General features: G+C 42.9%; 1 protein-coding gene across 7 annotated transcripts in view; it reads left to right on the forward strand.

The window, feature by feature from the left end:
* The window catches only part of arnt2 (aryl-hydrocarbon receptor nuclear translocator 2), a 182,135-nt gene that overhangs the window by 138,058 nt on the left and 18,603 nt on the right, over positions 1 to 25,474 (forward strand). For all 7 annotated transcript variants that reach the window (XM_078427361.1, XM_078427363.1, XM_078427357.1 and 4 more), the window contains one exon: positions 9,242 to 9,410. In XM_078427361.1, the coding sequence (XP_078283487.1) occupies positions 9,242 to 9,410 (169 nt within the window). The remainder of the gene's footprint in view (positions 1 to 9,241; positions 9,411 to 25,474) is intronic.

Below are 25,474 nucleotides of genomic sequence, written 5' to 3' on the forward strand. Positions count from 1 at the left end.
ATGAGAATGACGTAATATTGGCGGGCACTCTGGTTCCAGGTGGCTAATGCTGATGGAGAATACGTGACACGTTCAGGACGTGTTATTAAGAAACCTGCACGTTACTGTTGATAATCGTTACTATTGAAGAAATTTGGTGTTTATTTAAAAAAAACATTTGTGTTTAGAGTTTGTTTGTTAAATATATTTTATTTTATATAAGACAAGGGGGATGTTGTGATATTGCAAGGACTATTTTGTTATATCACAAGGACTATTTTGTTTGCCCGCGTAACAACATGTATATATGAGAATGACGTAATATTGGCGGGCACTCTGGTTCCAGGTGGCCGTGAAATAAACTGAGCCTGGATTTATGCTCCAGCTTTCAAACCCTTAAATACGTGTACTTGTGGTCATTCCAGAGTCATAACAACGGTATAACAGATACCGGACCACAAAGTACAACAATTACCACCTAGTGTCCTTCCTATGTTAATTATCTGCCTACGCAGACTCCTTCACATCAGGTGGCAGGACAAAATTCCCGACACAGTGGTCTTGGAACGGGCCGGAATCCCCAGCGTCCACACCCTCCTACGGAAAGCCCAAGCCAGATGGGCAGGCCATGTCGTCAGAATGCCCGAGAGTCGACTGCCAAAACAGCTTCTGTATGGAGAACTGTGTCAGGGCAAGCGCTCAGTAGGAGGACAGAAGAAACGGTTTAAGGACTGCCTCAAAGTGTCCCTCAAAGACTTGGACATCAACCTCAGCACTTGGGAGTCTCTTGCTCTGGACTGTCCAACCTGGCGTAGCAAGCTCACCACAGGAGCCCGTGCAGCAGAGAACAGACGCACTGCAGAGGCCCAGAGGAAACGCGCCGCGCGCAAGGCCCGGGCTACCTCCACTTCCACTGCAGCAGCCATCCACTTGTGTCCTACGTGTGGGCGTGCCTTCCGGGCCCGGATTGGCCTCACCAGTCACTTCAGGACCCACAGTCACCAATCCTCCAACTGAAAGTGAAGTCATGGTCATCTTCGAACCCGAAGGACGAACAACAACAACAATCTTATTGAGCAATGGTTGGACGAATTGGGAGAAGCAAGAGAACAAAATGTACGTCAGTGTTGATCACCGAGTACCTTCAAATTGCATGATTCCTGACTGTATCTGTAGGAGGTGGTGAATGAGCAAACTTTCTAGGTAACCTACTTGACCTCATCATCACTAAATACATGTGGTAGGTGCTCCTTTCATAACTATGACTAACACAATATATTTGGTGAAGTTCCAACTTACAGTAGTTGAGGCAGTGAATATTTTTGGGATGGCACCAGCTGTGCCATCCTATATATTCATTGCCTCAACTGCTGGCTCACAATGGCTGGAGTGTGCTTCATCTGCAAACATGCTAGAATTCCACACGCTGGCTACTTGACAGCACCTCCCAAACCTATGACCTCGACCACAGGAAGAACAAGGGCAGCAAGCACAAGGGACGGCACTTTCAACACACCAACGCGCACCATCACCTCTACTTAGCACACCAACACCTCTACTTCCTTAGAGGTCTTAGGAAGTTCGGCATGTTCTTACAACTTAGGAAAATCCTACAACTCTCACCAACTTCTACAGAAGCGCCATTAAAAGCATTTTATCAGGATTCATCGCAGCTTGGTTTGGGAACAGCTCCATTCAAGACCGCAAGAAATTTCAGCAAATTGTGGACGTAGCCCAGATCATCACACAAACCAACCTTCCTTCTATTGACTCCATTTATACCTAGCACTGCCTCGGCAAGGCCAGCAGCATAATCAAGCACAAGTCACTCCTGGCCACTCCCTCTTCTCCCCTCTCCCATCAAGCAAACGTTATAGAAGTTTGAAAATGCACACCTCCAGATTCAGGGACAATTTCTGCATGTTCTTCAATACCACCATGGCATGTTTGGAACGTTGCTCTTTATCATCACCAGGTCTAAATCCTGGGATTCCAAAGCAAAACATTAAGGATTAACCTTACCAGAAGGAATATAACAGTCCAAGAAGGTGGCTCACCACAACCTTTTCAATTAGGGATCGGTAATAAATGCTAGTTTTTGCCAAAGACATGCACACTTCCAAAAAAATTAATAAAAACAGGTCAAAATAACACGTTTGATGTTTTAATAATATATCCACCCTAACTAATAATAGATTTAACTCTTGCTCTTTGCAAACAGATTCTCCTAGTCATTGAGTCAAGTTCAATGAAAACATATTCTTTGGCCCACCTTGCCCATGCTGACCAAGATGTCCATCTACACTTGTCTCATTTGCCCACATTTGATCCACATCCCTCTAAATCTTTCCTGTCTATAAACAGGTCTTTAAATTTTGTTATTGCATCTGCCTCAACCACTTCCTCTGGCAGCTTATTTCATATACCCACCGCGCTCCATATGAAGAGTTGCCCCTCAGGTTCCTATTAAATCTTTCCTCTCTCACTTTAAACCTATGCACTCTGGCTCTTGATTACCCAATCATGAGAAAGAGTATATGCATTCACCCTAACTATGCTCCTAATGATTTTATACACCTCAACAAGATCACCCTCAGTCTCCTATGCTCTAAGGAATAACATCCCTGGCTGCCTAACCTGTCCTTCGAGTTGTGGCAACCTCCTCATAAATCTTCTGCATCATTTGCTCCCCAATTACATGTTTCTCTTCAGATTAATTTCCTTCACTCTTCACTACTTTTTCCTCTGTCGTGCAGTCACCCCATGGCGTATTCCTTCCTACTTAAGATGTTTGTTTTATGAATGCAGCTCAGGGCTCAGTTAAATTTCGATAGCTGCCTACTTATTATGCATCACACAGTATACTAGTAAAGAACTGCCTGCCTGCCAGCCATCCGTAAACTGAAAGTGGGTCTGAAGGGAACATTGGTTGTGGCAAAGCTTGGATTTTCTGTGTTGAACTTGGTTCAACGGTTCTTTGTGCGGCTCCTTGTGGCTGCAGGTTTCAGCAGGAGTTTGAACCGAGTTCCCTTTTGCCACTTCAAAGCACAATATACATGGAAACTGCCTCCAGATAACATAGAAAAGATGTTTCCACTTCCTGATATTGACTTTTGCGGCTGGGCCAAGAGGAGCAGCATACTTGCACTTTTTCAGTAAAGTGTTGTTTAAAATTACTTATTTTTTCAGCTGATTTTTTTTTAAGTTAGTACAGCTAATGTTTCTAAGTAATGTAAAAAGAATGCTTCGGGTTCAGATGTTTTGCATTATCCAACGCTGTAGGACAAATACTTGATGATTCTTTTGATGAAAAACATAGATTGAGTAAGTTTTGAGGTGTAAAATTACGATGGCATCTACATTATTTTCTCTTTACTTTAATACAAAGCAAGGTTTTCCAACAAGGCCTCATTTCGTGAAGAGATTGTCCATAAAGACTGATGTAATAATTGTTGTATTAATAACTGTTTAGATCGTGAACCGAGACTTGCAGTGAGCTTGCAACAAATTTTTACCATTGCACTTCAAAATGAGATTTGCTGAAATGCAAACAATGCTGCCATGAGCTCAATACTGTTGTTACCTATGTATTTATTAGTGATCAGTATATTGATACTGTGCCATTTGCATTGGTCAGGCTGTGCTGCACTACACTTGGGAAGGTCCAGAGGAGATTAAAGATGAGACCAAGCAAGATAATACCAGTTTGAAAAATCCAAGCGTTCGTTTATCATGGGCGGATTCTGACAGTCAGTGACATTCCCGTTGACGCCCAGCTCCTGGACCACATGTCCATCGTCATCCCAAGGTGGATACAGCCCTTCAGTATAAATGAGGCCAACGACAAATTAGGACACCAGTGTGAAGTACAGAATGTACATGACTGAATAAGGTGGTCATTCTGGAGATTTTCAAACTTTTGTTATGGAGCTTCCTGGATAAACACAGAAACAGCAGAAGGAAAGTTCACATCCCAGTTTATTTCCTTATGGATCACATCCTGGCTGGAAAAATGTAACTGGTAGATTTAAATTCCCAACAGGTTTTCTCCACGGACTTTGGCTTTACTGACACTGAATAAGTGTTTTTTTCCTTGTATTTGTTTGAATTCCACCAAGTAGAAACACACCAGGTTATCATCAGGGTCCACATTGGTTCATTTGGTACTAGTCCATCTTTAAGGGAGCATGTTCAGTTCCCTTTCCAGAATGCTGAGTACAAAAATCTAGGGTGACATTCCTTTGCAGTACGAGTTTGTTCAGCTGTTCAAAAGTGCTAGTTCTCTGATTAGATATAAAACTCTGGCCCTGTAAATGTAAAAGATCAGAAGGCACTATTTTGAAGAAGAGTAAGGGATTTATCCATTGTGTTGTGGGAAATGTTTATTTATTTATTTGTCATTAAACATCACTAATGTTTGGTAATTATCATGCTGCTGTAAGTGAGATTATGCTTTACATATATTGTTTGCTGATTATCTCGACTGCAAAGTGACTGCATTTCAAGGAGAACTTCATTGCTATGAACTGCTTTAGTACATTAGATTGTGGCTTTGAGGCTTCATTCTTCCTGAGCCGTGAGTTCCTCCCTACCAATGTTGACAGAACACATGACAGAAAATTTAGAATAGTTAGATTTAGCTCTTAGGGCTAAGGGAATCAAGGGATATAGGGACAAAAGCTAGTACTGATCTTGGATGATCAGTCATGATCATATTGAATGGCGGTGCTGGCTCGAAGGGCTGAATGGCCTACTCCTGCACCTGTTTTCTATGTTTCTGTGTAATCTCATATATTTCTGACGTCTGCTCTCACTGCTTCCCTCCTCCACCCCCCTCTCACACACACACACACACATATCCCTCCTCCTGGACAAAGCAAGAAGAGAGACATCTGCTCCTCACTTCCAACCTCTTCAGCCTTTATACTCAGGGAATCATCCTTCACACTTTCAACCATCTTTGTGATTCCGGTATCTGTTGCTTCTACCTCTCCTCTGCCCTTTCAGCATGCTGAAGGGACCATTTCCTTCACAAATCTATGGTTCACTCTTCTGTCTCCACCACACTCTTATTCCCACAGCACTTTCCAGTGCGATCACATCAGAGGCACGCACCTCTTCTCATTATGCATAGATCAAAACAAGTCTTACCATGTGAAGCAAAGATTTACTAGCACTACTTCCAATCTAGTGTATTACATTCCATTTTCAAAATGTGATGTCTTCTGTACTGGATAACTAAACGCAGATTGAGGGAACACCTTACAGAGCAACTGTTGTCGGTCCACCGGAACAATCCTGAGATTCTGCGCCTGCCACTTTAATTCTCCATCCCACTCCCCCTCTAACGTATCCTTCTCTGACTTCCTGCACTGTTATAGCAAGAATCAATGTAAGCTTGACGAACAGCAACTCATCTTCTATCTGGAAACGGTGCAGTCTTATTGGACTCAGTATGAAAATGCTCCAACTTTGGATAATTCACTTTCTGTTTCTGTCGGAATTAGCCAGTTCTACTGCAGATCATTTATCTGTAATATTCAATACATTTTGTTTAGTGTAGTCTAGAGATACCGCATGGAAATAGGCCCTTCGGCCCACCGTGTCTGCACTGACCAATGATCACCCGCACTGTTGTTCCATCCTACACACCAGGGACAATTTACAGAAGCAATAAACCTACAACGTCTTTGGAACGTGGGTGGAAACCGTAGCACCTGGAGAAAACCCACGCGGTCACAGGGAGAACATACCAACTCTACAGATAGCACCCGTAGTCAGGGTCGAAACCAGGTCTCTGGCACATGGAGGCAGCAACTCTACAACTGCGCCAGTGTGCTGGCAATTATCACCATCTGATCTGCCGATCATTTCTTACAGCAAAACAAATTGCTGCTTTTACATTCTTTGATTTCTGTTCACTCTCTAATTGCCCTCATATCAGAGGTTTGAGATTCCTGCACCAATATTTTCTTGCTATGTAACTTCCCCACTGGATGACTTAATTGGATGCCAAACCCCCTGGCAGCCTGGGCTCACCTCATCAGTGATATCCCCTTGGCTTTATCGACTGCTCCTCCAATCTCTGCAATTTAAAACAAACATGTTTCCTCTGTTTCCCGGTTTTGACAAATGATCGTCAGCCAGAAACATTAACTCTGTTTCTCCTTCCACAGAACCAGTATCTGCAGTTCCTTCACATCGTGTCCGTCTCCTTCCAGATACTGCCTGACCTAATGAGTGTTTTCATTTATTTATGTTAAATTTATGCTTGCAATTTTTTCTGTGACAAAAGTTGGCAACACTTCTTACATGTGTGCAGTTATCTGAAACAGATTACACCTCCAATAAAAGCAGGGCCGCCTGTGGTGATGTTGGGTGGTTCATTGTATACCTGCAACCGTCAAAATCCTGACATCATTCCTTCCTTTTCCCTCTGGCTTCACAGATAAGGAAGATGACCTAATTTATCCAGTCTGGCTTTTAAGAATTATTTTAAACAATGTCTCTGCTGCAAGTTCCTGTTGTAATTTGGTGCTTAACAAGATGAAGTTGAAACTGGCAAGTGAGAGGTGAGGCACTTTGGGAAGTCAAATTCCAGAGGAAAGTATACATTAAATGACAGGACCCTTAGGAGGTTTGAAGTACAGAGGGATCATGGAGTGCAAGCAAGTCCATAGCTCTCTGGCAAAAGAAGTAAGTCAGGGCTCTGAATATAAATATCTGGAGATCATGCTGCAGCTGTATAATACTTTCGTTAGGCCGTATTTGGAGTATTGTCTGGAGAAGGTTCAGAAAGGGTTCACCAGGATGTTGCCTACGCAGACTGATCCATCCACTTTTACAGTTGCCCATAAGTTGTTTTTTTGTTTATGTACAAAAAAACCCTCAATTTGGTAACCACCTCCACAGTATTAGAATGAATGGCATCTAAAGGACATAAAACTGATAAGAGAGATCAATTACTAAAAGTGGGGAGAGAGAGGAACTAGTTATTCTGTTTACAGGAATGAACATGTAGACATACGTCAGACTTTGAATGTAATATTTTGAGATATTATCCGTATGTACAGGTGTCCACAAGTCAGACATTCTTTACCAAGGGACAGCTAGTGAGGAGAGATTGGACAAACTTGGATTGTTTTCTCTTGATCGTCACAGACTGAGTCCTAGGAGTACACTGGCAAGGAAGGTAATGGTGGCAGATACGATAGCAATATTGAAGAGGCATTTTATACAAATACATAAACGGGGGGAGGGGGGACTGGAGTGATGTGCACCATGTGCAGGCTAATGGGATTAGTTAGATTGGCATCTGATTGGGCCAGACATAGTGGGCTGAATGGTCTGTAATGGCTGCTGCATTCTTCTAAGTTATACGATAAATGAAGAGGTATTGAACAGTACTTGTTGACTGACAGAATCCAAAGCTCTAGTGAGGTCAAAAGAGGTTATATATTGTGGTGTTGCTACTCTCATCGTTTAAAGCTGTTGCACTCTATAATAATAATAATAATAATAAATGTTATTTGTCATATGTAGGTTGGCACAGGGTCAATGGTACAATGAAATGTATTTGACAAGACAACGGGTCACCTCAGCAGTAATATTCCAAGGATAAATAAGATTTTAAAAATTACATTAGTAAGGTAAAAAGACAATATTAAAAATAGGTAAAAAGACAATATTAAAAATAATCAACATATATGATTTGAAATGTGTTTATGAGTTCAGACGCCTGATGGCCTGATGGTAGAAACTGTTCTTAAGTCTGGTGGTACGCGCAACCATACTCCTGTATCGTCTGCATGATGCTGCGTGCCTTCCGCAGGCACTGCCAGTAGAAAATGTCTTGAAAGGCCGGGAGACAGTTGCCAGTGATGTGCTGTGTCGTTTTCACCACTCTCTGTAGTGATTTGTGGCTGTGGGCAGAATAGTTCCCGTACCAGACTGTAATGCAGCCCGTCAGCAGGTGGTGCATCTGTAGAAGTTTGTGAGGATGCTGGCATTCATGTCAAACTTCCTCACTCTTCTCAGGAAAAAGAGCCGCTGGTGGGCCTTCTTTGTTATTGTGTCCATGTGCAGCGTCCAGGAAGGGTCCTCAGTGATGTGCACACTGTGAAACTTACAGCTGCTGACCCTTTCAACCTCAGCATCATCACCGATGTGGATGGGGAGGTGTCCACTCCCTCGCTGTCTCCTGTAGTCCACGATCATCTCTTTAGTTTTGCTGACATTGAGAGAGAGGTTATTTTCCTGGCACCAGCTGTTTAGTGCCTTTACCTCCTCTCTGTAGGCCGTCTCATTGTTGTCTGTGATGAGGCCCAAGATGGTTGTGTCGTCAGCAAACTTTAGGATGTTGTTTGAGCTGTGCTTAGCAGTACAGTCGTGCTTGAACAGGGAGTACAGGAGAGGACTGAGCACACAGCCCTGTGGTGTGCCTGTGTTGAGGATCAGTGAGGAAGAGGTGTGGCTGCCAATTCTCACCACCTGGGGCCTGCCCATCAGGAAATCGAATATCCATCCGCAGATGGAGGTCTCCAGTCCAAGATCAAGGAACTTGGGGACGAGTTTTTGAGGGAATAATAGTGTTGTTGAATGCCGAGCTGTAGTCAATAAAGAGCATTCTCACATATGTATTTCCTTTGTCCAGGTGGGTGAGCGCAGTATGTATTGCCATGGCGATGGCATCGTCCGTGGCCCTGTTTGGTCTATATGCAAACTGAAAAGGGTCCAAGGTGTCAGGGAGAGAGGAGCAGATGTGAGTTTTGACTAGTCGCTCGAAGCACTTCATGATGACTGATGTCAGTGCGACAGGACGGTAGTAGATTACCAGATGAATTGAATAAATATTTCAAGGATATTCTCCGCTTTCTTGGAAAAAGTGCAATGTCCCCACCAACTCCAGGGAATAACTAAAACCATCTGCACAGCCAAAACAAAAATATGTGGGGTTGAAACATTTAAAAGTGTTGCAGGTTAATGACCAGGGTTCAGATTTGCACCAAACATTGAAAATATTATTTTAAAATATAATCTCTGGTTCATTTTTGCATTTAATTCTTTGTTGCCCAAGTTATTTTGATCTTACAAATGAGTCAGAGCTGCATTATGCTCAGTTCACAATTTTGTCTTGACATACCATTTAATGATCCTTACCACTTCAATTTTTTTTGAGGGCTTTGATTAAAAGAAATTCGTCGGTACTTATGTCTATTGAGATGAAGCAATTGCAATTTTAAAATGGCTTATCTTTTTTCAGCAAGTGGCCTCCCAATCCAGTAAAGGACAGTCACCACCTTTTGCCATGGGATCAAGTCATAGTTTTCCTGCAGACCCAGCTACCTTCAGTCCCCTTTCCAGTCCTGTGTCAACATCTTCACCTGGAGGACCTTCTTATACCAGTCTGGCAAATCGATCCACTAGTTTTGGTGAGTTAAAATGTAAACAGTTTATGACCATTGTGATTTTTCAGTTAACAATAACATTTACTAGATGATGGTTGTCGTTGATCTTGGATCAAAAGTTGGAATAGAGATGCAATAACCTCCATCGTAATGGGGGGTAATGTAGAGGTGGGAGATCAACTGTGATTTTGATCAATGGCATGCTGGGACAATGGGACTGATGGCCTACTCCTGGTCCTATTTAACATAGAACAGTAACTGGCTCTTTGGCCCATATTTGTGCTGAACACAATGCATAGTTAAACTGATCTCATCTCATCTGCCTGTCCATGATCCATCTCCCTCTATTCCTTGCATTCCATCTAAAACGCCACTGTCGTATCTGCCTCCACCACCACCCCTGGCCATGCGTTCCTGGCCCCCGCCGCTCTGTGTGTAAAAAAAAAACTTGCCTCGTAGATCACCATTTAACTTTTCATCTTATTGCTGTGCCCTCTAGTGTTGGACATCTCCATCCTGCGAACAAGATTCTGACTGTGAATCAGAACCTGACAATTATAACATATTTCTTATGTTCTAATGCTGTTGCTCATATGAACAGCAATCCTTACCTCCAAAACTCCAGTTTGCTTTTGCTTTCTCCGAGGGATACACTTTTCTTCACTTTATGTAACTGTAACTATGACTGTACCCAAGGTACTTTTTTGATCACTGTTATCAGTGCTGAGAAATTATAGCAGTATGTGGCAACTATGTGGATTGAAAGTAAAAATATATTTTTGCATTTACACACCATGTAGAACATCTTCAAGCGTTTACTGTTACTGATCCCACTAGAAATGCTGTTACATTTATGTGGTGTCCTAGCTGATTAATATTGAACTCTAGACCAGCAGCTCAATCATGTTCATTCCAAGTGCATTAGTCGGCTTGTGTTTTCAACATTTTATTATATGCTGCAAGGAAGTGTGATGTTGGAATAGAACAGGGATTGGGACTAATTGGATAGGATTTTCAAGAAGTTTGCAGAAATCTGGTATCTGGAAAAAATGGAAAAATCAAATGGAAAAGTCATCATATAAAAATGCCTCGTGAGGAGAACAGTCGCCAACATGACAAATGCAGGCCTCCCTTCACTCTGCCTTTCCTTCATTCGGATCGAGCTGGTTCCTGACGAGAGATATTGAATGTAGCAGTGCTTTTCATTCTCTCGTGATTTGTGGTGTCGTCATCAGTGACATCTACCATATATCAAAACTCACTGAGGCTCTTCTAGGGAAGTTGGTGAATTCCAATCTTGTGCTTTTTGCTGAACAAGAACTTGCTTTTATGTGGGTTCAAGGCTATAGGAAGTTTTGTGGTTTTCCTTTTTAAAAATTTTGATATTGTAAAACTAGCTGTGGTTATCCATTAATATTATTTGATTGTTGGTTTTCCAGAGAAAGCATTGTTACATTAAATAGAAGGAAATGTTATTTCAGCCGTGAATGGTCAAGTGAATGTAATCTGAGGCTTGAGTTGCAGTAAATCACACAAAGCTTTTATTTTTCTTGACTGCCCCATTAAGCTACAGCTCAAACATTTCTCAGCATCCACGTGTTGCTTTCAGTTGCCAAGCTGGCCCAAGTTCCTGGGCCAGCTGTTCCCTCCTAGTTTGAAAGTGCCTATTTGTTGTTTGGTGTAAATGTGCCTGACATCTGGAATTTGCTCGAAGGGAAATTACACTATATCCAGCTGCCCTGGATGACACAGCATTGTGTTGTTCCAACATGTTACTAAGAGGTGTGCATACTTGCCAACTCATTCATTTAAGGTAAACACACGCAATGTTCACCTGTGCAAAACACTATGTAAAATTACATTATACAAATTTTTACCAATGTTTTTTACCTCTAAACAAATGAAAGATTGGTAACTCTCCCACTTTCATATTTTGTGTGTTTATCCTTTCTGTCCATGTAATTTTCAGAATGTTTTCAACTATTTCCTCATTCCCTTTCTCACTATTACAATAATTCCAGCTACTGCTCTCTGCCTGAACCTACAGTGTTCTTTTACCTTGTAATTTATTGCTTATCTCTTCCTGTTAAATCCAACGATAGTCCAGAATGGTACCAAGAGATGATTGACGACGTTTAGAGGCTGACCTGTGGGGATGGATCACATATAGATACAGAAGAAGCGTGGGACAGTGAGGCTCATTTGGAGGGATTGAGAGTTGGCAACTCAATCAGCAGAGACAGAACATAATTACAGCATACAGATAAGGGAAATGAAAGATAAAGAACAATGAATGAAAGATTTCTCCACATCACCATCTATATCACGCGTTTCCCTTATCCCTAACCAGTCTGAAGAAACATCGAACCCGAAACATCACCCATTCCTTCTCTCCAGAGATGCTGCCTGTCCCGCTGAGTTACTCCAGCTTTTTGTGTCCATCGTCAGTTTAAACCAGTGTCTGCAGTTCCTTCTTACAGTGTTCTTCCAGCACTTTGTTTTTAACTCTTGTTTCGTTGCTAGCACCTTTATGGTTTCTGATTATTTATATTAATGACTTGGATGTGAATGAAGGATGTATGATTAGTAAGTTTGCAGATCGTACAAAAACTGGTGGTGGTGTGGAGAGTGCAGAAGGTTGTCTAAACAACAGCAGAATTTAGATCAGATGGACCATTGAGCAAAAGATTGGCGGATGGAAATTAATCCTGCATGAGAAATCAAAAAAGGGTAGAACAGGTAGTAAATAGTTGGGCACTAAGGAATGCTGATAAATAGATAGTACTTGGAGGACAAGACGATAGTCCCCTGAAAGTGATAACACTGGCAAATAGGGTGGTGAAGAAGTTATATGGCCTATGTGCCTTCTTGGTTCAAGACATAAAATATAAGAATTGGGACGTTATATTGCAAATTTACAAAACTGGTAGAAATAATGTCACCTTGGACATGGTGGGCCAATGGAACTGTTTCTGTGCTCTATGATACAGGAAAAGAGAATAATTTATTCAGCTGCGTGTAAGGGAAGGGACGTTTTATCCTGTTAGACATAGGAAATGGAAATAACTTGACTTGGAATCTTCAAAGGTAGATACAAAATACTGGAGTAACTCAGCGGGTCGGGCAGCATTTCGGGAGAGAAGGAATGGGTGACGTTTCGGGTCGAGACCCTTCTTCAGACTGAATCTTCAAAGTCATTTTGAGGAGCAACCTACTGATGTTGCACAGATGGGATCAGTTCCCATTCTCGTCCTTTGTACTTTTAATGGTCTTTGTGATATTGAGTGAGAGATGCCCTTCATACCAAAGCACTGGAAAAGCTAATGGTCAGCTGGAAATCCAGCCTTGGGTTGATTCCAAGCTATGTGATCCCATTCTTGTCCTTAAACAAGAATTTCATATTTCACCAGTAAACTTGTTAACATTTAAAGAAAATATAGAAAGCTGGGCAACATTGGATATGGACATTTTCTCATCAAGGAAATGCTAAGATTACTTTGCACTTAGGATGATCTATTTTGAAGCAGAATAAAAAATAAGACCAACCAACTCTTAGGGAGTACTAAAGTCCAACTGCAGCAAAAATGAGCTTATCTTCAAATATATTCTCCTTCACGGTTCCCATTGCTGCAAGCTGTTGTCAGATGTTAGCCAACCAATTGCCACAGGAACATAAAATTAAAACCTACAACACCCCTAATCCATTTCAGTAGTTTTCCTCTTTGTCTGTCTTCAGTGGAATAATCTTGCATCTCTAGCCAAGACGAAGGTAGGGTGCTCACCAGGGCCTATATTCTTTTTCCTCGTTTCCTCTGCCTCCTCCCAAGCTCACCGCCCACACCATCACCTCCCTAGTTATTTATCAGGATACGGTTATATGGACTGGGTTATAGCAACAGCAGGCTGGAGAGCACACAAGAGACTGCAGATGCTGGAATCTGGAGCAACAGCCAATCTGCCAGGGCAAGCCAGCTGGTCATTTGTGGAGGGAGATGGACAGACAATATTTTAGATTGAGACATTTCATCTGGACTGAGAGGAGAGGGGAGATAAATGGTATAAAGAGGCCAAGGGGAGGGATGGGGCAAGCGCTGCCAGTGACAGGTGTATTAAGGTGAGGGGTGGTTGATTGGCAATGGAGTCAAGTCAGAGAGATGGATACAGTGGCACAGTCTGGGAGGTGGTGGATGAAATCTGATAGGAAAGTAGGTGAAGCATGGTAACAAGTAAGGGGGGGGTGGTGTAGGGTGGGCCGAAGGGACTAATATTGGGAGGGGACCCCATTTCATCCCCACTCTGCACTTTCTCCAAAGCTTGAGTTCCTTTATTTTGAATTATGGACCCATTGTTATTTTGAAAGTTACTGTTCAATCTGCTTCCAGCACTTTTTCAAAGTGCATTACGAATCACAGATATTTGCTGTGCTAAAGATTTTCTTTTCATCCCATCTCTGTTTCTTCTGCCACATTTCATAACTTTCTTGAAAATAAAGCCTACTCATAAGGAGTTATCTTGGTTCAAATCATATGTCCTCGCCAAGTGAAGTCCCATGTTTTTCCTATCGCTCCTGTTGTGAGCGAGTTATATGATTCAGTTTATGGATCCATATCAGACCAGCTTCGCTGATGGGTTTTGGCAATTCACTCTAGCTTGAGATTTCCAATGGTGTAAGTATCATTGCAAGCTGTGTACTGCGCTGAGTCCACCAGCCAAGACGTTGCTTTATGGGGTTATACATATCAGATGTGCTTGATCTAATTAAATCAACGGAAAGATTCTAGGATGCATGTACCCCACAAACCACAGTATTGGTGAGTCAAAATAAATGTTAAAACGAACAAGAGAATTACAGAGAGCTGAATAGTTTGATAGTCAAGAATATAGGACTTAACCTATGAATCAAAGAATGCAGTATAATTTTGTCTGAACATTTTTGATGGCAAACACACAACAGAAACATGTCTGTAGACTCTTAGTCCTAGAAATTTGACTCCACTGCTAACTGCTCTGGAATCACGATGGAGAAGAAACCCGAAGCAGTTTGGCTGACAGCTTGGCAGTATCCAAAACTGTGAGAAGGGTAGTGATAGACTGCAGCAGGGTCTAAGCAGCCCACTTGAATGGGCAAGCATAGAGCTGAGGGAGCTTAAAGCTGAGAAACGTGAGATGATGAATTTAGTAGGAAGAATGAGGAGAGGCAACATAGAATTACAGATAACCTTTGTTATAACGGACCATGTGAGGCGGAATTGGTGATTGTCTGCTATAACCGAATAAGAGATTACCGAATAATAGAGTTTGCACAAGTAGTAGAAACAAAGGACTCCAGATGCTGGTTAATACACAAAAGAAAAAGTGCTGTCCAGAGTAACTCAGCAGGTCAGGCAGCTTCTCTGGAGAACATGGATAGGTGACATTTCAAGTCAAGACTTCTTCAGAGGGTAGACTAATGGCACTGTTCTGCAAGGATATGGTGCAGGGGGGTCTGTGAGTGCGGATGCATAAGTTAATGAAAGTGGCAGCAAAACACAAAGTGCAGTAGGAAAACAGCATGTCAGGCAACATGTGTGGAGGAAATGGACAGTGAACATTTTGGGTTGGAATCCTTCTGATTTGAAAATGCAGGGCAGATTATGAAACCAGAAAAGGCAGACACTATTTTGGGCTTACACACAATGGACAATTTTACCAAAGTAAGTTAACCTATAAACCTGTACATCTTTGGAGTGTAGGAGGAAACCGGAGCACCCGGAGAAAACCCATGTGGTCACAGGAGCAACGTACAAACTCCGTACAGACAAGCGCCCGTAGTCAGGATTGAACCTGGGTCTTTGGCGCAGTAAGGCAGCAGCTCTATCGCTGCGCCACTCTACTGCCCCATACAATCATACAGTCATGCAGCAGGAGAAGGCCCTTTGAAGTGTCAGTGTTGCAGTTGAACAAAGGGGACTATGAAGGCATGAGAGAGGAGCTGGCCAGGGTAGACTGGAAAGGGATCCTAGCAGGATTGACGGTGGAACAGCAATGGCAGGAAATTCTGGGCATAATCCGGAAGACGCAGGATCATTTCATTCCAAAAAGGAAGAAAGATTCTAAGGGGGTTAGGAGGCAACCGTGGCTGACAAGGGAAGTTAGGGATGGAATAAAACTAAAAGAAAAGATGTATAACACAGCAAAGAGTAGCCGGAAGCCAGAGGATTGGGAAACTTTCATAGGACAACAGAAGGTAACAATACGGGCTGAAAAGATGAAGTACGAGGGGAAGCTGGCCAAGAATATAAAGGACAGTAAAAGCTTCTTTAGATATGTTAAGAGAAAAAGAGTAGCAAAGTCAAATGTGGGTCCCTTGAAGGCAGACACGGGTGAAATTATTATGGGTAACAAGGAAATGGCAGAAGAGGTACTTCGGATCTGTCTTCACTAAGGAAGACACAAACAATCTCCCAGATGTATTGGAGTACAGAGGATCTAGGGGGGTAGAGGAACTGAAAGAAATTTTCATTAGGCGAGAAATAGTATTGGGTAGACTAATGGGACTGAAGGATGATAAATCCTCTGGGCCTGATGGTCTGCATCCAAGGGTCTTCAGGGAGGTGGCTCTAGAAATAGTGGACGCATTGGTGATTATTTGCAATGTTCAATAGATTCAGGATCAGTTCCTGTGGGTTGGGGGATAGCTAATGTTATCCCACTTTTCAAGAAAGGAGCGAGAGAGAAAACGGGGAATTACAGACCAGTTAGCCTGACTTTGGTGGTGGGAAAGATGCTGGAGTCAATTATTAAAGAGGTAATAACGGTGCATTTGGATAGCAGTAAAAGGATGTCCAAGTCAGCATGGATTTATGAAAGGGAAATCATGTTTGACTAATCTTGAATTTTTTGAGGATGTGACAAGTAAAATGGATGAAGGGGAGCCAGTGGATGTAGTGTATCTAGACTTTCAGAGAGCCTTTGATAAGGTCCCGCACGGGAGATTGGTGACTAAAATTAGAGCACATGGTATTGGGGGTAGGGTGTTGACATGGATAGAAAATTGGTTGGCAGACAGGAAGCAAAGAGTAGGAATAAACGGGTCCTTTTCAGAATGGCAGGCAGTGGCGAGTGGAGTGCCGCAAGGCTCGGTGTTGGGGCCACAACTGTTTACCATATATATTAATGATTTGGAAGAGGGAATTAGAAGCAACACTAGCAAGTTTGCTGATGACACAAACCTGGGTGGCAGTGTAAACTGTGAAGAGGATGTTAGGAGGTTGCAGGGTGACCTGGACAGGTTGAGTGAGTGGGCAGATGCGTGGCAGATGCAGTATAATGCAGATAAATGTGAGGTTATCCACTTTGGCGGCAAAAACAAGGAGGCAGATTATTATATCAATGGAGTTAGGTTAGGTAAGGGGGAGGTGCAGCGCGACCTGGGTGTCCTTGTACACCAGTCACTGAAAGTTGGCGTGCAGGTACAGCAGGCTGTGAAGAAAGCTAATGGAATGTTGGCCTTCATAACAAGAGGATTTCAGTATCGGAGTAAAGAGGTTCTTCTGCAGTTGTATAGGGCCCTGGTAAGACCACATCTGGAGTATTGTGTACAGTTTTGGTCTCCTAATTTGAGGAAGGACATCCTTGTAATTGAGGCAGCATAGGTTCACGAGATTGATCCCTGGGATGGCAGGACTGACATATGAGGAAAGATTGAAAAGACTAGGCTTATATTCACTGGAGTTTAGAAGGATGAGAGAGGATCTTATAGAAACATATAAAATTATAAAAGGACTGGACAAGCTAGATGCAGGAAAAATGTTCCCAATGTTGGGCGAGGCCAGAACCAGAGGCCACAGTCTTAGAATAAAGGGGAGGCCATTTAAAACTGAGGTGAGAAAAAACTTTTTCACCCATAGAGTTGTGAATTTGTGGAATTCTCTGCCACAGAGGGCAGTGGAAGCCAAATCTCTGGATGGATTTAAGAGGGAGTTAGATAGAGCTCTATGGGCTAGTGGAATCAAGGGATATGGGAAGAAGGCAGGCACGGGTTATTGATTGGGGACGATCAGCCATGATCACAATGAATGGCGGTGCTGGCTCGAAGGGCCGAATGGCCTCCCCCTGCACCTATTTTCTATGTTTCTATGGCCCAACTTGCCCATGCCAACCAAGATGCCCTATCTACACTAGCCTCACCTGCCTGTATTTGGTCCATATCCCTCTAAACCTTTCCTATCTATGTACCTGTCCAAATGTTTTTTATCCTCTGACCATACCTCTTTCTAAACTCGGGATACTGACGTGGTAGGAATATTCTCAGGGAAAGGCAACAGCTGCCATATTCATAGCACCTTGGGTAACTGCAGCGCGGAAGACGAAGAAAAGAACTGGAAGGTTATAGTGATAAGGGATTCCATCGTGAGGAGCACAGATACATGCAACTGCAGCTGCAAATGAGACTCCAGGGTGGTATGCTCCATCGGTAACCTACTCCCACCCCCTCCTCGGGTTTCTTCCCCCCCCCCCCCCCCCCCCCACACCACCTCTCTCCCCTGTGCCCCACAAGGACTCGCACCTATTTCTCCCCTCTCCCTCCCCTTTCACCAACATTCCTTCCTCTAGCTTCACAGGCATTGTCCAGCTCCTCCTTCCCTCTCCTCCTGCTTTCTCACAACCCCCCCACCACCCCCCGGCATTATCAGTCTGAAGAAGGGTCCTGACCCAAAAGGTGACCGAGCTTTGTTCTCCAGAGATGCTGCCTGACTTGCTGAGTCAATCCAGCACGTTGTGTCTTTTTTTGTGAACCAGCATCTGCAATTCCTTGTTTTTCCAAGGTAGTGCCTTCTTGGTGTCAGAATCAAGGATACTGGTCCTGGAACAGCTGCAGAATATCCTGGGGAGGTTAGCCAGTGATCATTGTATCTGTGGGTACCAACGACATAGGTAGGGAAGAGGATGAGGTCCTTTTAGCTGAATTTAAAGAGTTAGGAGGTAAATTACAAAAGATCTCAGCGATAGTAATCTGAGGTTCTGCCAGGACCACATGCCAGTTAGAGCAAAAATGGGAACTATGAGGATGTGTTGGATCACTGCAGTCAGAAATCTGAGTCCCATGGATAGATTGTGGTTCCTCCCCTGAAGTTTGCAGTTGTAATGACAGATTCATCCCAAATCCACCAATGGTTATCGCAAGGAAAAATGTCCAGCCTGATTCAAGCAGATAAAGTCCACCTGGTGGGAAATTGTACTTAGTGGGAATATTGTCAACTGGCTCTGGTATCACATTTCATCTATCCAGGATCCTGAACCTCAAGTTGACCTGAGCTATTGGAGAAGGGCAGTGATTGATTTTGTGCAGAAATAACTTCTACATTTGTTGTGAAAGCAATTCAGCCCGAGGCATTTGGCACTGTGAATTTTTATAATTACATCTTAGAACAATATGATCCCGCTTATGTTCCTCCACATTAATCACTGTATGATGTACTATGGTTATAATACCCAAATAAAAGGTTTGTACAAACTGAACTGAGTTGCAGGGAAAAACAGGCAGGACTATGTCCACAAAATCCCAAATGGGTTCTACTATTTCTTGCAATAATACAAAAAAGTTACAAAACTAAACATGTTTTCCATTGTGTTAGCAATGACCAAAAAAGGTGACACATATTACTGGGACATAGGAATTAAAAGAGAGAGAGATTTTAAGAGGCTATCGCAGCCTTCTTAAAAGGTGTGTGGTCCTGGACCCCCAGAGAGAGGGGAGAGCAGACATGTGGATTTCAGAGGAAGGGGAAGATACTGAGAGTGAGCAAGAAGTTCTCGGTCACCAGAGTAACCCCCAGATAGAGTACAGTTCCCTCACAAAGAGAGCAAGATCGCATGAGAGACACAGATTGTGGTCCAGGAGCACGAGAGGGGGCAGTCATGGGCCGTGTATGTGTCTGAGAGAGAGAGAGAGAGAGAGAGAGAGAGAGAGAGAGAGAGAGAGAGAGAGAGAGAGAGAGAGAGAGAGAATGTGAGAGTGAGACGTGGAATTTGCCTGGGATAGGACCTTTCAGCTGTGAGGAGAGACAAGATAGGTTGGTCTTGTTGTCCTTGGAGCTGAGGCGGTTGATTGAGGTGTATACATTATGAGGGGCATAGATAGGGAAGGTAGAAGAAAACTATTCCCGTGGTAGAGGTGTCTAAAGTTAGTGGGCATATGTTCGGGGTAAGGGGTAAGAGTTGAAAAGGAATCAAAACAAGAACTTTATCACTAAGAGGATGGTAGGAATCTGGAATGGACTACCTACCAAAGAAAGAGAAGCAGTGTTGTTCCAGGCCCCTAGAGGGACAGAGAGAGGGCGCACTCTTGGATTGATCATAATTATCTTTAACTAGTCAGCACCTCTTAGTTTTATAATTATTTTCAATATTTTAATGAACAAAGGAAATAACTGTTTTTCTGTAGATTTCAGTTGATATACTGGTCATTTAACTCTATTTGTCTTACTTTTTAAACTATTACTGTCAGGTTTCAAAATTTGCTTTTCAACCCAGCTATCTTTAGGGTTTGAAGCATTCTTTAAGGATTTAATAATCCTTGCTTATAAGTTGAGCTAAAAAATGGATTGACATGAATATATTGAGCAATTAATGTTCTACTTCACTCAGTTGCTAAAAAACTACCTGCTGAAGGAACTCAGCAGGTCAGGCAGCAACTGTGGAATGAAATGGACAGTCGACATTTCAGATTGAATCCTTCATTTGGTCTGAAGGAGTTGATGGGGAGATGGCCAGTATAAAGAAGTGAGTGGGTTGGGGCAAGAGCTGCATGCAATAGGTGGATCCAGATGAGGGGGGGTGGATTGACATGGATAGCGAGCTGGTTGGCTGACAGGAAGCAAAGAGTAGGAATTTACGGGTCCTTTTCAGAAGGGCAGGCAGTGACTAGTGGGCTCGGCTCGGTGCTAGGACCCCAGTTGTTTACAATATGTATTAACGATTTAGACGAGGGAATTAAATGTAACATCTCTAAGTTTGCAGATGACACAAAGCTGGGTGGCAGTGTGAGCTGCAAGGAAGATGCTATGAGGCTGCAGGGTGACTTGGATAGGTTGGGTGAGTGGGCAGAAGCATGGCAGATGCAGTATAATGTGGATAAATGTGAGGTTATCCACTTTGGTGGCAAGAACAGGAAGGCAGATTATTATCTGAATGGTGTCAGTTTAGGAGAAGGGGAGGTGCAACGAGACCTGGGTGTGCTTGTACATCAGTCACTGAAAGTAAACGTGCAGGTACAGCACTCAGTGAAGAAAGCCAATGGCATGTTGGCCTTCATTGCGAGAGGATTTGAGTTTAGGAGCAGGAAGGTCCTACTACAGTTGTACAGGGCCCTGGTGAGACCGCACCTGGAGTATTGTGTGCAATTTTGGTCTCCTAATTTGAGGAAGGACATTATTGCTATTGAGGGAGTGCAGCGTAGGTTCACCAGGTTAATTCCTGGGATGGTGGGACTGACGTATGATGAAAGAATGGGTCGACGGGGCTTGTTTTTGCTGGAATTTAGAAGGATGAGAGGGGATCTTATAGAATAGAAACATATTAAAAAATTTAGAGGATTGGACAGGGTAGATGCAGGAAAAATGTTCCCGATATTGGGGGAGTCCAGAACCAGGGGCACAGTTTAAGAATAAGGGGTAGGCCATTTAGGACTGAGGAGGAAAAACCTTTTCACCCAGAGAGTTGTGAATCTGTGGAATTCTCTGCCACAGAAGGCAGTGGAGGCCGATTCATTGGATGTTTTCAAGAGAGGTTAGATTTAGCTCTTAGGGCTAAGGGAATCAAGGGATATGGGGAAGAAGCCAGAATGGGGTACTGATTTTGGATGATGAGCCATGATCATATAGAATAGCGGTGCTGGCTCAAAGGGCCAAATGGCCTACTCTTGCATCTATTTTCTATGTTTCTATGAAGTGAGGTGGGGGAGAAAGACGTGGAGATAGTGAAGTGAATGGTGTAGGTAATGGGACTGCAGAGGATAGACTTTGATGGGAAAGGAGTGTGGAATGTGGAATCAAATAAGGGAGGTGGGTTGTGCCGATGGGAACAGTGAGGGAGGGGACCTGATGTGAGGAAGGTGTGGGTGAGAGGCACATCATTCTTTAATATTTCTGCCAGCTACAAAGTGATCCCACCACCAGGCAAATCTTTCTCCCCCTGACACTTTCTGCTTTCCGAAGGGACCACTCTCTCAGTGACTCCCCGGTTCCCACACCCCTCCCCACACATCCTTCCACCAGATACTTTCCTCTAACCACAAGGAGGTGCAACATCGATACCGACACCTTCACCGACATCCGGGGACCCCAACAGCACTTCCAGATGCAGGGATGTATATTCATCTACTCTAACTCCATCTATTGGATTAGGTGATCCAGATGTGGCAACCCCCTTCCCATTCCCATACCGTCTGTCCTCAACCTCCTCTGCAGCCAGGATGAAACCAAGCGCAAAGAAGATCAGCACCTCGCATTCCTCAGTAGTCTAAAACCTGACTGCATGAACATTGCAATTTCTAATTTTAGGTAACCTGCCTACACTCGGTCCCTCTCTTCCTCCTATTTATCTATCCACATCCTCCTGCAGGTATCCTTCTTTCCCACAAACACCCTGCCTAATCTTACCCAGTTTCTTCCACACCCACCATGCCTGCCCATCTCCCTTTGTACAGGCAATATACCATAGCCTTTCCTCCTTCCATCCATATTTCTACATATTCCTCCCATTGGATCTGCACCCCCTACTGTTCCTATCCAACCTCCTTATTTGGTCCCACAATCCACATTTCCTTTCCCATCAGATTTCACCATCTGCAGCCCCTCGTTACCATTCAAGTCCCAGCCTCTGTCACTATCCACATCTCCTCCTCCAAACTCACTCCGTCCACCGATCCACTGCTCCTCACCCAGATTCACCTATTGCTTACCAACCCTTGTTCCATCCATCCTCACCCCCTCACATCTTTATACTGGTTATCTTCCCTCCACTCAATCAGCCCAGATGAAGTCTCAACCCAAAGTGTTGTCTGTCCATTGCCTTACCTGCTGAGTTCCTCCAGCACTTTGTTCTTTGCTCCAGACTCCAGCATCTATTGCCTCTTGAGTCTTTGCTCAATTGAAGAGCCTTCAAAATATACGTATTAAGCAATTGTATTTCTCGGCCTTTTCAAGGAAGAGCAACTTGAGTCTGCACGTTATACAGACGATCTGCCATAGACTTTGCTCCTCCAGCCCATATTTCTGCACACATTGTCATCACTTTACAGCAGTGGTTGTCTGGTGGGAGGCAGTCAAGGTAATGTGGGGTCACATTGTCAAACACCTTCAGGCTGAAAACAAAGTGATAAATTCTTGACTTATTTCCAAGTGGATGGATTTTAAAAGCGGCATTTTCAGCATAAATACCAAAGTGTAAATTGTTAGCTGAACAGAAATCTCAAATAGGAAAAAAAAAATTTAGAGTGGAAAATCGAAACACAACTCTTACTGCAAACAAACGGTAAAATCAGTGGATCCACCATGCATTAATGAATCTATCCTAATTTTCATATTGCGCTATTTGTCAAAAATACCATTAGTCTTGCAGCGATTTCGCCATTTTACGTCTCTTAATACTCTGTGCCATCTTTATTCCTGCTTTAAAAACCAATAACAATGTGTAAAGAATGTGTTCTATGCAGTTGCTTACATAATTCATTGTCAATGACCATTTGAACTCAAGCGGTTCTGAAGGTTTAATGATCACACATGCTTGTCTGCTCCAACTTTTCATCATGAAGGGCGAGTCAGGACTGCCTGCCTCACTCAGTGAATGAAATATGGGGAAAACGAGTGAATTTGCTGCAAAAGCCCCACAGGACAATTTTATCAGTATTTGTTTTGACGACCATACATCAAAAACATACCAGCTGTCAGTTTGGCCAGGGAGAAAGCAAATAGCAAATTATTAACTTTGATATGTGAATGGTTTGTTCCAAGTATTTTTGGCTACCAGCCAGAGTACCGTCAGGTTGATAAGTCACTGAGAATGGTATAAAAAAACAAGCTGTCATACATTTTTTACTTAATTTCCAACACAAAGCCTACTTGTGTACTTAAAGACTGCATTTTACTAAAACACCACACAATAGGAAACTCAGTTGCTGTGAGATCTCATGTTGCTCAAGGATAATTCCTTGACAACTTTCAGTCAGTTACTGGGACTTCTGTTACATTTCTCCCAATTCCAGATAAGAATCTCGATACCATTCAAGACAAAGCACCCCATCTACCACCCAAAACATTCACTCCCTCCATCACCAGTGGCTGCGATGTGTACTGTCCACAAAATGCACTGCACTAACTCATCCAGGCTACTCTGACAGCACCCCCCAAGCCCATAATGTCAGCCAGCAAGAAGGCAAACAGCAGCAGGTGCATGGTAATTCCCCTCCAGATCCCACACCATCCTAACTTGGAAAATGTTCACCAGTACTTCATTGTTACTGATTCTAACATCTGAAAGTCCATCACAACCTTGTTTAGGGCAATAAATGCTTGATCTGAAAGACATGCCCAAACACTGTGCCATACTATTGCTGAGTTGAAGTATTTCTTAACCACTTACTTATGAGGGCGCTTCTCAGGTCCCAGAAACAGAAATCTTTAAAGACTGATGCTTATGTTAAAAAAAATGTGCAGATTAATAAAATGTCCTCATGTGGAGGCTTCAGAAAAGTGCAGAGATTTATCAGAATGGTGCCTTTATTCGCGAGGCAAAGAATGGAGGCAAATCCGACCATGGTATCTACAGATTATATCTATAGAGAGGCCCCTACTATGTATCGCATGGATTATCACAACCAGCATCCTCCTGAATTGCCTCCTCATAGTGACTGAAGAACTATTCTTTGAATCGCATCGTGGCCTAGATTACTCCAGCATTTTGTGTCTATCTTTGGTTTAAACCAGCATCTGCAGTTTCTTCATACACATTTCGGCTGCAAAGTAAACGTTCAGTAATCTATTACATTCATTATATGGGGTAAACTTTGATTTCTTGTCTGTAGGGCAGCATTTCCACCAATGTTGAACTCACTGAAATGTTGGTCACGGTCAAGTATGTCATAAGCTGCAGTGGGTCTTCAACTCTGCTTTAGACAAAGCTGCTGTCAGCCATGCCAAGCTGCCACTTGTTATCTCTCCAATTAAAGCTGTCCGCTGAACTCTCATTTCTTTGCCATCATATGATGTCTTTTTTTCAGATTCAGTTTTTTTCAAAATAGTTTATAATTCATTCTTCCAAAAGCAATTAAAATATCTTGGTTGAAAAAAATTATCCCTCAATCTTTCCTGTTACAGTGTCTGTCGCACTAAAAATTCTAACTTGCAAAACACTTATAGTATTTTACTTGTTGTGCTTAAATAACATATTTATAAACACCTCCTTGAAAATTCCTGGGCTAATAACGTGAGGCAGCTCCTTGCTGTCGCAGAGCACAAGCTGCCTCTGCATAAATTATTTTAACAGAGGTGGCCATCATGCACCAGAGACCACAGATACTTGCCAGAGTAAGGGTGTGGATCAAAGGCATGTGGTTCAAGCTCTGTATGGACACCTACTCATTCACCCCTATGTGCATGTACACATGCATCACAGATCCCTAACCACAGTGCCCTCCATAATGTTTGGGACAAAGACCCATCTTTTATTTATTTGCCACTGTACTCCACAATTTGAGATTTGTAATAGAAAAACAATCACATGTGGTTAAAGTGCACATTGTCAGATTTTAATGAAGGCCATTTTTATACATTTTGGTTTCACAATGTAGAAATTATAGCAGTGTTTATACATAGTCGTCGTCCCCCATTTCAGGGCACCATAATGTTTGGGACACAGCAATGTCATGTAAATGAAAGTAGTCAAGTTTAGTATTTTGTTGCATATCCTTTGCATGCAAGGACTGCTTGAAGTCTGCGATTCATGGACATCACCAGTTGCTGGGTGTCTTCTCTGGTGATGCTCTGCCAGGCATGTATTGCAGCCATCTTTAGCTTGTGCTTGTTTTGGAGGCTAGTCCCCTTCAGGTT

This window comes from Rhinoraja longicauda, chromosome 33, assembly GCF_053455715.1.
Source record: "Rhinoraja longicauda isolate Sanriku21f chromosome 33, sRhiLon1.1, whole genome shotgun sequence".
Taxonomy (NCBI): Eukaryota; Metazoa; Chordata; class Chondrichthyes; order Rajiformes; family Arhynchobatidae; genus Rhinoraja; species Rhinoraja longicauda.